This window comes from Apiospora kogelbergensis (genome assembly GCF_038363985.1).
Source record: "Apiospora kogelbergensis strain CBS 113332 chromosome Unknown utg000007l_segment0_segment0, whole genome shotgun sequence".
NCBI lineage: Eukaryota > Fungi > Ascomycota > Sordariomycetes > Amphisphaeriales > Apiosporaceae > Apiospora > Apiospora kogelbergensis.
In genome coordinates this window covers 1,416,386-1,428,481 of record NW_027117424.1, presented here as the reverse complement: position 1 = coordinate 1,428,481, position 12,096 = coordinate 1,416,386, and the positions used below count along the sequence as shown (strand labels likewise).

General features: G+C 51.9%; 2 protein-coding genes across 2 annotated transcripts; both read right to left on the bottom strand.

The window, feature by feature from the left end:
* Positions 1-393: 393 nt before the first annotated feature.
* On the bottom strand, positions 394-3,299 carry PG998_010805 (uncharacterized protein; the record flags this gene model as incomplete). Its single annotated transcript, XM_066877621.1, has 7 exons — positions 394-930; positions 984-1,118; positions 1,166-2,285; positions 2,339-2,558; positions 2,610-2,868; positions 2,928-3,053; positions 3,105-3,299. 7 exons carry the CDS (start codon positions 3,297-3,299, stop codon positions 394-396), a joined length of 2,592 nt encoding a protein of 863 aa, XP_066726675.1.
* Positions 3,300-9,156: 5,857 nt separating this feature from the next.
* Positions 9,157-11,019, bottom strand: PG998_010804 (zinc cadmium resistance protein; the record flags this gene model as incomplete). The annotated part of the gene is made up of 4 exons (XM_066877620.1): positions 9,157-9,402; positions 9,452-9,907; positions 9,952-10,734; positions 10,810-11,019. The coding sequence occupies 4 exons, from the start codon at positions 11,017-11,019 to the stop codon at positions 9,157-9,159; spliced, it is 1,695 nt and encodes a 564-aa protein (XP_066726674.1).
* Between the last annotated feature and the right edge of the window lie 1,077 nt (positions 11,020-12,096).

Here is a 12,096-nt window from a genome sequence, read left to right as displayed (position 1 = left end):
AGATTCAATAAGAAACAGACAGAAATGCCCGCATACGAAACCAGAAACCCAAGAGTATCTCTGTGTCAATGTTTATCTGCATAACCATGTGCTGCACCAAGCCAATGTCAGTAATAATTCTGGCTCCAACCCATTATGAACTAGTCGTAAAGAACTCCTGGAAGCCCCGATTGCGACTCCTGAATCCCATACCATGATTGCCGGTAACCTATTTGCTAGCGCATCGAGATCGTGTACCGTACGCAGAAGCCAAGGGAAAAAATTGTGTATATAAAACGAGCTCAGTGGTGACTAGAACACCCAAGCGAAAGATTCCTCGACATCAAAGGAAGCTTGTTGTCTGTGGCAAAGAAGGGATCGTCAGCATCAAGCGAATCAAAACACATGAATGGATTAAGCGAGAAGCGGGGAAAGGGGGTTAGGGGGAAAACAAGCTGACCTGATGTCGGCCGACGAGGCTCCCACCAGCACGTGAAAGCTGCCCTCCTCGGCGATCCAAGCGGGGATCGAGTCGTTATAATAGCCCACGGCGTACTTGTCCAGGGGCACCGTGATGTGCTTCGTCTCTTCGGGCTCGAGGTAGACCTTCTCGAAGGCGACGAGCTCCTTCTCGGGCCGCGGCAGCGCCGACTTCTCGTCGCGCATGTAGACCTGCACCGTCTCGAACCCGGCGACGGGCCCGACGTTGGTGACGGCCATGACCAGGTGGATCGGCGCGTCGGGCCGCAGCGTCTTCCGGCTGAGCGACACGCGGCCGTACTCGAACGAGGTGTAGGACAGGCCGTGGCCGAAGGAGAAGAGAGGCGCGATCTTCGTGCGGTCGTAGTGTCGGTACCCCATGTACATCCCTTCGCCGTACACGACTCGCAGGTTCTCGCCGGGCCAGTTGTGGTATGCGGGAGCGTCTTCGATCCTCTTCGGGAACGTGGTCTATACGGAGTCAGCCGTCGTCATTCAAGATATCGTGGTGTACAGGAACTCACTGGAAGCTTTCCACTGGGGTTTTTGAGTCCGAAAAGCACATCGGCGAGCGCATTTCCGGCTTCTTGGCCTTGGTACCACGCTTGGACGATGGCTGGGACCCTATCGGCCCATGGCATGGTGACTGGAGAGCCAGACTGGTTGACGACAATAGTACGGGGTTCGCCTTCACAATTGCCTCTACAAGACGATCTTGGCTCCCATCCGACGGAAGGTCCATGGTTTTTCGGTCGTATCCCTCGGACTCCCATTCGGCGTCGAGTCCAACAATGACAACCGCCACGTCGGCCTCTCTCGCAGCATCAACGGCCTGCTGGAGGTAGTCGACTGCGTCGGCTTGCTTGAAACCAATGCGGCACCCGCCGTATTTGTGCGTCATGTTGAACTGCTTCTGCTTCGCGATGGGACGCAGCTCGTTGGTCATCTCGACACGCAGCTCCACGGCCTTGCCAGCTTGCATCTCAACGTCTACCATATAATCGATCGACCCATCGAACATAGCCTCGCCCTCCTCGGTCCAGTCCCAGAGATCCAAGGCGAGCTTCCCGTCCACGAACAGCTTCCCAGGCCCCACACTCATATAACTGATGGTGTGTTTGCCGGTTTCTGTTGGAGTGAGGTATGTCGTTGCGATGGCCGACCATTCAGGTCCCAGCTGAGCCAGCGGCGCCGAGTCCCACAGAAACAGGTCTGTATTCGTCCTCCTTTGCTGGACGATGACGTCGCCCTCAAACTTGTCGCCGCTGAACCATTCAAGCGCCACTCCAGGTTTGCCTGTTTTGTCAGTGCAAAACGGCGATGCGACTGGGAGCCATTTGTGGATGTGGCATCCCTGAGCGTATACTACCTCGTGTTCAACGGCTGCGCGGATGCTGTCCAGGGGTAGAGTGTTATAATAAGGGTTCAAGCTGGCACTGCCGCCACCTCCTGCAATGGCGCGATTGGCATTGGGTCCGATGACGGCAACCTTGGCCGTCTTGGGGTTGATAGGCAAGACGGAGTTGTCATTCTTCAGCAGGGTAATGCCCTGGGCTCCCGCCTCACGAATCAGCTCTCGGGTCTCTTGCCTGTTATCCTCCCGCTCTTCCGCTTCCGGGGACATGTCATCTCCTCTTGTGCGTTCGACCAGAGTCAGGACGTTCTCTGCTGCCCGGTCGATGTCATCTTGCGAGAGAAGGCCGTCTTTAATGGCCTTCAGAACCTTGTCGAATCGCCATTTGGCCGAGTAGGGAAATTCTATGTCGCAGCCGGCTTTTATTGCTTCAACAGTGGAATTAACACCACCCCAATCGGACACCACGGTCCTAGAAGATCGTTCAGTTATTCGTATACACTTAGAGGGCAGAAGTCGGCTTACCCGTCATATTTCCATTCACCCCTGAGAATATCCTTCAGTGTATGGTCATTCATATCGGCGTGAACTCCATTGATCAAATTATACGAGGTCATCACAGCCCACGGGTTCGCCTCTCGGACTGCAATCTCGAAGGGCCGAAGGTACAACTCTCTCAGGGGCCGCTCCATCAACACAGAATCGATCGTCAATCGGTGGGTTTCTTGTTCGTTAGTTACGAAATCTGCATATCCAGTTAGCTGACATTGCTGAGAATGGGCTAGGTTTCACTGACGCTTGATGGTTGCAGCCACGCCCTTGGACTGTAGACCTTGGATGTACTGGGCAGCTAGTTTGCCAGTGAGAAGGGGATCTTCTGAGAATGACTCAAAATTCCTGCCACCGAGTGGGTGCCGGTGCATGCACACGGTTGGTGCAAGGAGCACATGAGCCGATCTTGCCTTGACCTCGTCAGCAAGATGCTGACCGACCTCATAGATGAGATTCTTATTCCAGGTGGCTGCTAGAGATATGCCGCATGGGAACAGGGCGGCCTGAGGTAGATCCAAATCAGCCAGCAGGTCGATGGATGTTTGATGACAGTCGAACAAACCTTCGTTCCACCAACGAAAATACCACCTCGAGCCCCATTCGGCCCATCACTGGTTTTGACCGCGGGGATAGTTTTGCCTGGGATAGACTTGGTTCGCCAAAAGTCTGCTGCAGTGAGAAGCGACACCTGCAGATATGAGTTTCTGTTTTAGCTTGCAACACCAATGGGTACGCATACCTTTTCTTCCAGGGATAGGAGGCTCAGCTTGTGACGGGCAACTGATCTTGCATCCTTGAAGCCAAGAGTTTTCTGGAAAGGACTCTCTGGGGGAGAGAATACAGTATCCGGTGTGGTTGTGCTTTCGACACTCGATAACGGCGATGGATTGGGATCAAACCCATCATTCAGTTGCTGTCCTTCGATATATTCCATGCTTGATGTCGGGTCTCGTCACCTGTCTTCAACAGACTCAAGCACCCGGGCTATGAACCGTATAAGATATTGAAAGGTGTATGGGTGGTTCGGTATTGATCCAGGACATACACTTGGCGTGCGTCACGTCTGGGTATTCCGAAGGAAAAAAAGTCAAGTATGTTGAGATGAAGGGAGATGGTGTTTGACTGAGAGTATGAGCCAGGGATGCCGAAGCAGAAATGGGCCTGTTTCCTGGAATGTCTTGAACTTATTATATCCAATGTACAGTTTCGAGATCACATGCCCAAGGCGTGACTACCGACTTATATTGAACCACTCAGTGCGTATGGCCAGGCGTGGGCGTGGACAATAGCAAGCTCTGGTACCGAACGGCCAATGAGCAGCGAGACCAGCACAACTCAATATCGACAGCGGCTTGTTTAAGTCATGAGAGTCCAAGGTGACATGATGGAGATATCAATGAAACGAGACGGATGATACCTTGTCGAATTTTAAACCAGCCACCCTACCCCAGAATACCAAATACAGGTACAACGTGGGCCAGTGTTCATGATCACTGAGGCCTTCGACAGAACCGGCGAGGCGTGGGGACTAGATGCGGGTGTGTTCGATATTGGATGCCTGCCTGGGCATGTTCTGACGGTTGTACAGTGTCATTTGATCTGTTCACAGAGAAAGGGCACTATATTACCTACACTTCCGACGTCCAACAAAATGGCTCCATCGGTAGGAGCGGTCCGTAGAGCGGTTCCCAGTCACGCAAGCGGAAATGCACAGGCACACTACCCCAGGCGCCGCATGCATAGTACATCGATAAAGCCCAGCGGGGTGTTGTATCCGTGGTAGCACCCCACCGGCGAACAGCACCAGGGCCTATCGGCCAAGACGGACAGTACGCCCTAGACGAAGCCAGGACAGTGGATCAACCGCCATGGTCCTGGAGTTTCATCGAGTCCGTCCGGATCCCGTCTTGGTAGCTGACTTGGCTCACGTGAGACCAACACGATATCAAGTTGGTGGCGATAGAAAGCCGGCAATTCCCTGGCTGCTTGGACAACACGGGCGGACTAAATGAAACGGGTTGATCTGGACTTTCTCGAGGACGATCTGAGCCAGATCTGGCCATGCTTCGAGATTGCGTAGCGACCTCTGTCAGCAGGATGGGTGTGGGATGTTTCCCGGCCCCGTCACGGGCGAACTTGACCAAAGTCCCGGAGAAGAGGACTCGACCCCTGTTCAGCGAAGGGCTTGGCTGCGTGGTAGCGACGCTAAATCTCGGAGCCCCTGGCCGAGTATGGTGCAGAAGGGGGTGTTCTGACAATGGTTATTAGCTAAAACGACAGGCCTGTTATTATTAATTGTCAGTGTGGAATGCGGCTAGGCGGGCAATTCTGGTCCAGTGGTATATGTTTCCCAAAGGACCTCCTCCTATTGTTAACCAGTAACGGGTCCTGTACAGCTGAGATACGCTGATTCCTGAAAGATACCATCACGTCTGGGCCTTGCTCACAAGCCCTCGTTGAATGCTTCGAGACTGAGGCATCATTATCGTACGAGTGGTGCTGATAAGATGCACCTCGGACTTGTGCAGCTGAAAGATGGACCTAATGCATATTGGCGTACCAAACAGCTGGCTCGCCAACAAGTCCTGTGCCATTGTGGTTGATCGAAGGGATCCGGTTACCGAGCCGGCTCGGCGGGCCGACAGGTTCAGCAAAACTGGGTCTCACGCCAGCGTGGGCTGGAATGGCAGCGAATCGGTACCTCGAGCGGTGTTGCTGCTCTCACTCCCACCGTCGGGTTCATCGATGGCGGTTGGATGCGACATTGGTGTCCACGCTATGCAAGTGTATCAATTCGTGCAGCGGAGATCGCTTTTCGATCTCGTAGACCCCAAATGCAACATACCCTGGCTGTTGCAAACGCAACGGCAAGTTTCTGATTCCATGAATCAGAGCGCTAACATTTGTTGACAATAGCACTAGTAGTGCATCAGGCATGAGACTGATACAGGCGAAAAGCTCGTGTACAAGATCATACTACGCCAATATCGAGCTCACTACTGCTACCCGAATCTGGGTATTCCACGCGATGGGGCCTCGAGAGTTGCAGTGCAGGCAACAGGGGTGTCGGGCTTGCGATGCGGTAAGACTGCTGCGCGGCGCTGCTGCATATAAGCCGAGCGATGCGCCACTCTCGCTCTGGCTTCTCCTTGAATATCTGGTTGTCGGACGATCAACCCAAGTGCATCGCAAATCCCCGCATGTCGGGAGTTTGCACAGGGATTCTATTTGGTAATCAGCAGCCTGGCATCTTGGACGGCCCCAACAATGCTGAAGGTTCGCGCCTTTCTGGGCGGAGTCTTATTGGAGTATCTGACATTGATGTTCATATATGTATGTATGATGCACAAGGAATGACAGTCAATATATCAATGGTCGTCAAAACGGAAGCCGCCGTTCAAGAACTCAACCACACGTGATGCATTCTGGCACGACCCACTAAATGAAGCGAGCTGGTTCAGTATTACCTACGCACTTCATACGCACTTCATATACACCCGGTGCTTGGCATGATCAATATTTGACACCTGTTCATGGGATTTTATCAATGGTGTTCAGGTGCGGAAGCCGTTAATCTCGTCTCTTACTTCGACAGGTGGTGTTTTTCCACAGGCTCAATGTACCAAGGTGATGGCTGAAGCCGAGATCATCAAGGAGGCTAGAGAGGCACCAACCACACTCATGCAGGCAAGTCTCGCCACGGCGACCGCGCAGGAGCCTCATCTGCATGGAAGCCCACCACGACGGCCCCATGTCCAACAATATGCAAGCGATCCGTCAGAGCCAGCTCTGGAACTGATCGACTTAGCGTCCGGCGCCGTCGTGCCGTCGTCTCGGCCGGACACCCTTCAGTCTAGGTTACGCTTGCCACACATGTGGTCGACATATATCAAGCTAACCGTAGATCACCACACATGTCGTGACCATTTCGGTGCGTGAGCTTCAATGCTGTTTTCTCGCATCATCTTCCTCACCCAGTAGCTCACCGCTTAGTCGGTCGTGTCATTGGCTAGATCAACCCGGGAGAGAATTCCGCGGCTTTGCAACCACTCTATCACCCCTGCCTCTATTATATTAACTCTACCATCCATGAGCCGTTCGCGGTGAGCCTGTGCAGTTGGTTGATGATCTGCAAACTATCATGGGCTCATCTTCCTTCAGCCTATTCCCGCATGGCTTCCCACATGAGAGTAGCCTTGCCAATGCAAGGTGCTTCTTGCATGGACGGTGTACAGCAATCGTATGGCTTACGGAGACCTCCCGTGACCACGACCTACTCTAGCGATTGCCTGCCTGTATCCCTTGCTGCCTCAGCCATGTTGGACAGAATTCGCGGCAAACGTTTTAGGATACGGACAATTGGTCCGGGCCCAAACTGGCCTTGAAGATCCCCCTCCTATCACCACAGTCATGAATGAATGAGGCCGGCTGACGTCTCTTCTTATCTAACCGTAGCTCTAGAGCGAACTTTTCTATCTTATTTGAGGACATCTTCAGCATTAGCGCTTACAGGAGTCATGATTGCACAACTGCATATGTTGCAACAGCCCGATAAGGCTCTCAAGCGGTACGAGTCCGGCATGGTCTTGGCTATGGCCTGCTATGCATGTGCTACATGGATATTGCTTTGCGGTGCCTGCCGTTTCATGCGTCTCCAACAGGCATTAGTGCGTGGGAAGTCTATAGTTGGCGGGTTGGAACTCATGTCACCAGCCGTCCTCATATTTGCTGTGAGTCTTATAATTGACCCCTAGATGAAGGTAAATCCCAAAGTGGTCATGGACGGCTAACAATAGATCCCGTGATTGCGCGGTAAGCTTCTCATCGTGTTCATCGCCTTACACAGTAAGTACGATGAATGAAGAAAATCCCGATGCGTATCCGTTACTGGAATGTTAGGTGGTTGTTCTGCTCTGCTATGCCCTGTTGCCTATTGCATGTATCAACAGCTCAGATGCGACTTTCTACTGTTCTATCAATATTTGTGCGAAATTTTCGACCACAAGCCTCGCAATTATGTTTGCGTGTGGCATATTTCATGAGCGCAGTGTTCTTTATATCAGCCCAGAAAAGGCTTGTGGATGACTAGTGACATCTTACTCGAGGTGATACCTTGAGTACTTGAAATCTACCGCCATATTTTGGAGGCCAATCCATAAGAATGATGGTGATTGCGTACCTACATACCTCCACCGGCACGACGGAGTATTGCTGAGGCTAGAAAAATACCGAACTCGGTATATAGCTCGCCATGCAGGCAGGCAAGCTTTTGCCGTGCCGCGGCTGAGGGGGTTGCATCTGACATTTCTCGGGACCAACCCGTTATCTCTCATATCGACTTAATATCGTTTGCTGTAAGTGTGGCCTAATCAACCCGACTTCTCTCATATAGACATACATTGTGTTAAGGCCTTCTCCATATCCTGCCGTGCCTTTGGAAAACCCGGGCATGTCCTGCCATACAGTTCGACGCGTCATATCAACACGACGCAGCTAATGCAGAGCCATCCACGTTGGATTAAGCTGGATGCCACACCTTACATAACAAGTGTTGGATATCCTGAGAAATTGATTGAGTCTCGTATCACGGATGGCATTGCAATATGAATTAGTCAATGATCATCAGTGTTTTTCGAAAGATGGCAAAATCTAGCGAAGCCTGGAATGGGCCAGGGAAAAGAAGGACAACTCCAAGAGCCATCGACCTCTCATAAAATGTACCCTCTTTGCATGTGTGTGATGCCTCGCACCTGTTAATCTGTCAGTTAGCGGTCACGTAGTCAGAGCATTAAGACCATCACTGGCTGAGTGATGGTTCGTAGCGGCGCCTCTTCTCTTCAGCAAGTCAAATCGAAAGATGGCATTATGAGCCCGGAGTCACCATAATAATTGGTAAGGGTCAGCCAAGGTTTTGCACGACGCATATAAGTCAGTTGTTGCTTGGATATAAATTTGGCGAAGATATGGGATTCCCATGTCACTAGACGTATCACACTACGCATCTGGCATTTCCGTACCTACATACCAGTATAGGGGGATGTTCGCCTTTTCTGTCCATTGCGTAGTTAAAGGTCGCATCGCACGAGCGCTCAGTCGCGAAGAACGGACCGGCATCTTCGGTTGCCTTACGACTTTCGACCACCGGCCGTGACCAGTTTCAGCGTTGGGCCAAGGATAGAAATTCGATGGAACAGTGGTAGAACGGATGGACACCTGGGGTCTTTCCGGATATTACACTCACTTCGTCGGTAGATCGGATGACAACTCAAAAATAGGTCGGTCCCGTCGGTGGGTAAGTCAAAGAGCGACGCATGGAACTGTGTAGGAGAGCTGTTGTTAACAGTTGGCCGGCGCCCTTAGGCACTCGATCTCCTATCCACCATCGACTCGGCATTGAGTATGTACTTTGCATCTCCTACATCATTGAACATGCAATAGATCTTTACGGGGAAAAGGTAGTCTCAATAATTAATATTTCTATCTGATGGCAAATAATGACATCGGATGAGCAGCGCCTTTGCAGCCAGTGTCTAGCCCGCGAACCACTCCTTCTTCGCTCGAGATCGTACAGTCCTTCGGTTGTGTATAGTACAGTTTAACAAATGAAAACAAAATGCAACCCCCCCAGATGCATGCAATGACCCAAACCCGTTCGGTATCAGAAAACACCGATGAGAACCGTGCCTCCTCCGTCAGCAGTACATGTAAGAGCATTTCTATTGCAAATTCTTCAGGTATGATCCCAGCCGCACGGAAAAGAAAAATCACCGGGACCAAGTAGGTAAACATGACTAATGTCTATGCTCGTGGCCGTGATCGTGACCGTGGCCGCTGCTGTGACCATGGCCCGAATGGCCAGACTTGTGGCTGCCATTATCGCCATTCTGGGACGGGGTCACGGAGCAACATCCCTTTCCCACGCAATCATCTACGCACTCAAGAAGACAAGCTGGATTATCGCCGTTGGTACAGTTTGCCGTTGCTTGGCCGTCCAAGGTGCCGTCCGTAAGCATGGATACTTCAAGATGGTTGCACGTCTGGTCAAGACAAAATTCTGGTTGGATAGTGGCACTGTGAATGCCATACGCGTGCAGACATTCGCGCGCCGACTTGGCGAGCGCCATATACTTCTCCCCCATCTTCTTCCGTGATAGGGAAAGCGACTTGTATGTGCATCGATGCAACAAGATTGGTGTCTGATAGCTGCCAAATATGGACGTGATGGCAGCTAATGACTCCCGGGAGAGCTTGAATGTCCTCCTTGATGTCTTGCATATCAATCCGGTCCGGAGTGGCTTGAAGCAGAATGTTTGCCGTAGCCATGGTGAGGGGGCAGGCAGATCTAAGAATGATAAAAGTGATAAACAGAGAGACCGCGGGATCCGCATAGTCCTTGCCAGGCCAGTCGGTAAGCCAGATGATCAAGGCAGTGATTATGACGCCCACGTTACCGAGAGCGTCTCCAATCACATGCAGAACCATGGCGTTCATGCCCATGTCAGCGTGGTTATGTCCGTGGCCCTTCTTGCCAGGCTTTTGTGGCTTGTTGTGGTTGTGCTCATGATGTACCACTGAGTCACGCCCACCATTTGGCTTCCGAGACGAGACATGACCCTTATGATGCCTATTTTCGCCAGATCCGTATGTATTGCGAGGGCTGACGGACCCCCCTTGCCATTATTAGTAACGAGGGGAGAGTTCTCATCTGCCTGTGACTCGTCGTTCGCAGTGGATGAATCATCGTCAGCTGTGCTTCCCTCCGATTCTTCCATGTTCGACCTGCTACGATCGATGATGTTCTGGCGGAAACTAGAAGGGTACAGGTTGAGGTCGTCGATACTTTGCAAGCGAGTATGCTTAAGGCTGCCAGCGCGGCGTCGACCGTCAAGTCTAGTTCCAGTCGACCGATCGTCGCTTCGCCCAGGAGCGTCGTTCTCCGAGGCAAAGTTGATGCGCCGGACAGTCTCGGGCGAATCGTTCCCATTACTAGCTCTGGCAAGTGCCACATGAGGCAGGGCATCCATAGCCGGCCCTGCTTCATTAGCAACATGGGCAGTAACCGATGGAGCCCGGCCTTCCTCAGCAGCATGCGCGTTATCGTGGTCATGGGTATGCTCGTGGCCGTGGTCGTGGTCGTGGCCTTCGTGAGAATGATCCCCAGGGCCATGCGAATGACCATGCCCGCCAAGTACAAAGAATCCTATCAGATTTGAAGCCAGGCCGGTACATCCAACAATGAGGATTAACTGGGGCTGCTCAATCGTCGGAGGATCGATAAACCGGGTAATGGATTCGAGAAGGATAGATACGCAGAGAGCGATCAGGAAGACGGCATTGAAGAATGCACCGAGGATCTCGGCACGCAACCACTACAGAAGGCGAAATGTCAGTTATCTTTCACATCCATCTAGTACGCACGCATGTAGCAAGGAAAGTTTACTTACACCGAACGAGTATTTGTCCGTTGTCGCTCTTTTGGCGAGTGTGACTGCCCAAAGACCAACAAGCAAAGAGATAATGTCGTTCAACATGTGGAAAGCATCTGCCTGAAGAGCCAACGAACCAACAATAATTCCCGAGATCAACTCCACGAAGAAGAAGACTACATCTATGGCCAGCATAATGCCGATACGCGTCGACTTAGACCAAGCCATCCTGTCGTTTGTACAGCAATTGTTGCGTCTTGCCGAAAGTATATGATGGTAGGTTTCCTCGCAAGCGACGCCGCGTGCGTGGCTGCTCGGGTTTTGTACCAGGCCGTATCGGTAGGTGCTCAGATTGTACGGGTGGAGCGTCGCTGGGATCGTCAGGAGGGTTGTATATAAACAGATAAGACTGTTTCACGAAGAATAAGGCGTCTGGGAACGTTACAACGGTGGTGAAGACAATGCCAGGTCGTGCTCAGTTCCTGCTCAGTTCCTGCTTCCTTAGGGAAAGGGCTGCGGGGGATTGATGCAGGGACCTGGAAGGCTGGGCAAGCAGGACGGATCGAGGAACGTAAAGTTTCTCAGAGCGGCGCGGTAGAATTCGGTAGAGTCCGTTGGCGCACCGAATCTGGATAGCGCGGGATCGTCACTGTCAGGGAAGGAGTGGCGACGGAAGCTTGTGCAGCGTTTCGAGGCTCGCTGTCAATCCACCTGCGAAACGCAAAGAGGTTCAGAGAATCATATCAATGGGAAGATGGAGGATACGTGAAGAAAGAATAGTAAGCTGATGGGGGAGTTGATCGATGTTTTCAATCAATTGGCTAACGGCTCGGGTCGGGCAGATAACGGAGGTGTTGCCGCTGGAAATCGAATTGGCGCAGCCAGCCTACTGCGGAGGCGGTTGGCGGAAGACGGCGGGATGAAGGTGTGATGTGATGTCAGGTGCAGCGCAGGAATTGCCACTTAGAAACTGACGGGTCCCCTTCTGTCTTAGACATGCGTGATATGTCAGTGTCTGTACGGCGAAAGTATGAGCGATATCTCACACATGTCCTTCCTTGCTTCCTTCCTGTCTGAATATTGGATTTGGGAGAATTCCGCTCTACTCTGCTACTCAGGCACGCTGTTGGCTGTCGTGCTCCTGCACCTACTTATACGTGCGAAAAGCAAACATGTGGTAAAACATTTTTTTATTTAGATTATGTCTGATGCCAACAACCAACATCCCTGCAAGTCTTGCCTACCTCCATGGAATTAGTTGGGAATGGCCTTTCATACCACTTCCTTCCTGCATATGTTACTCTG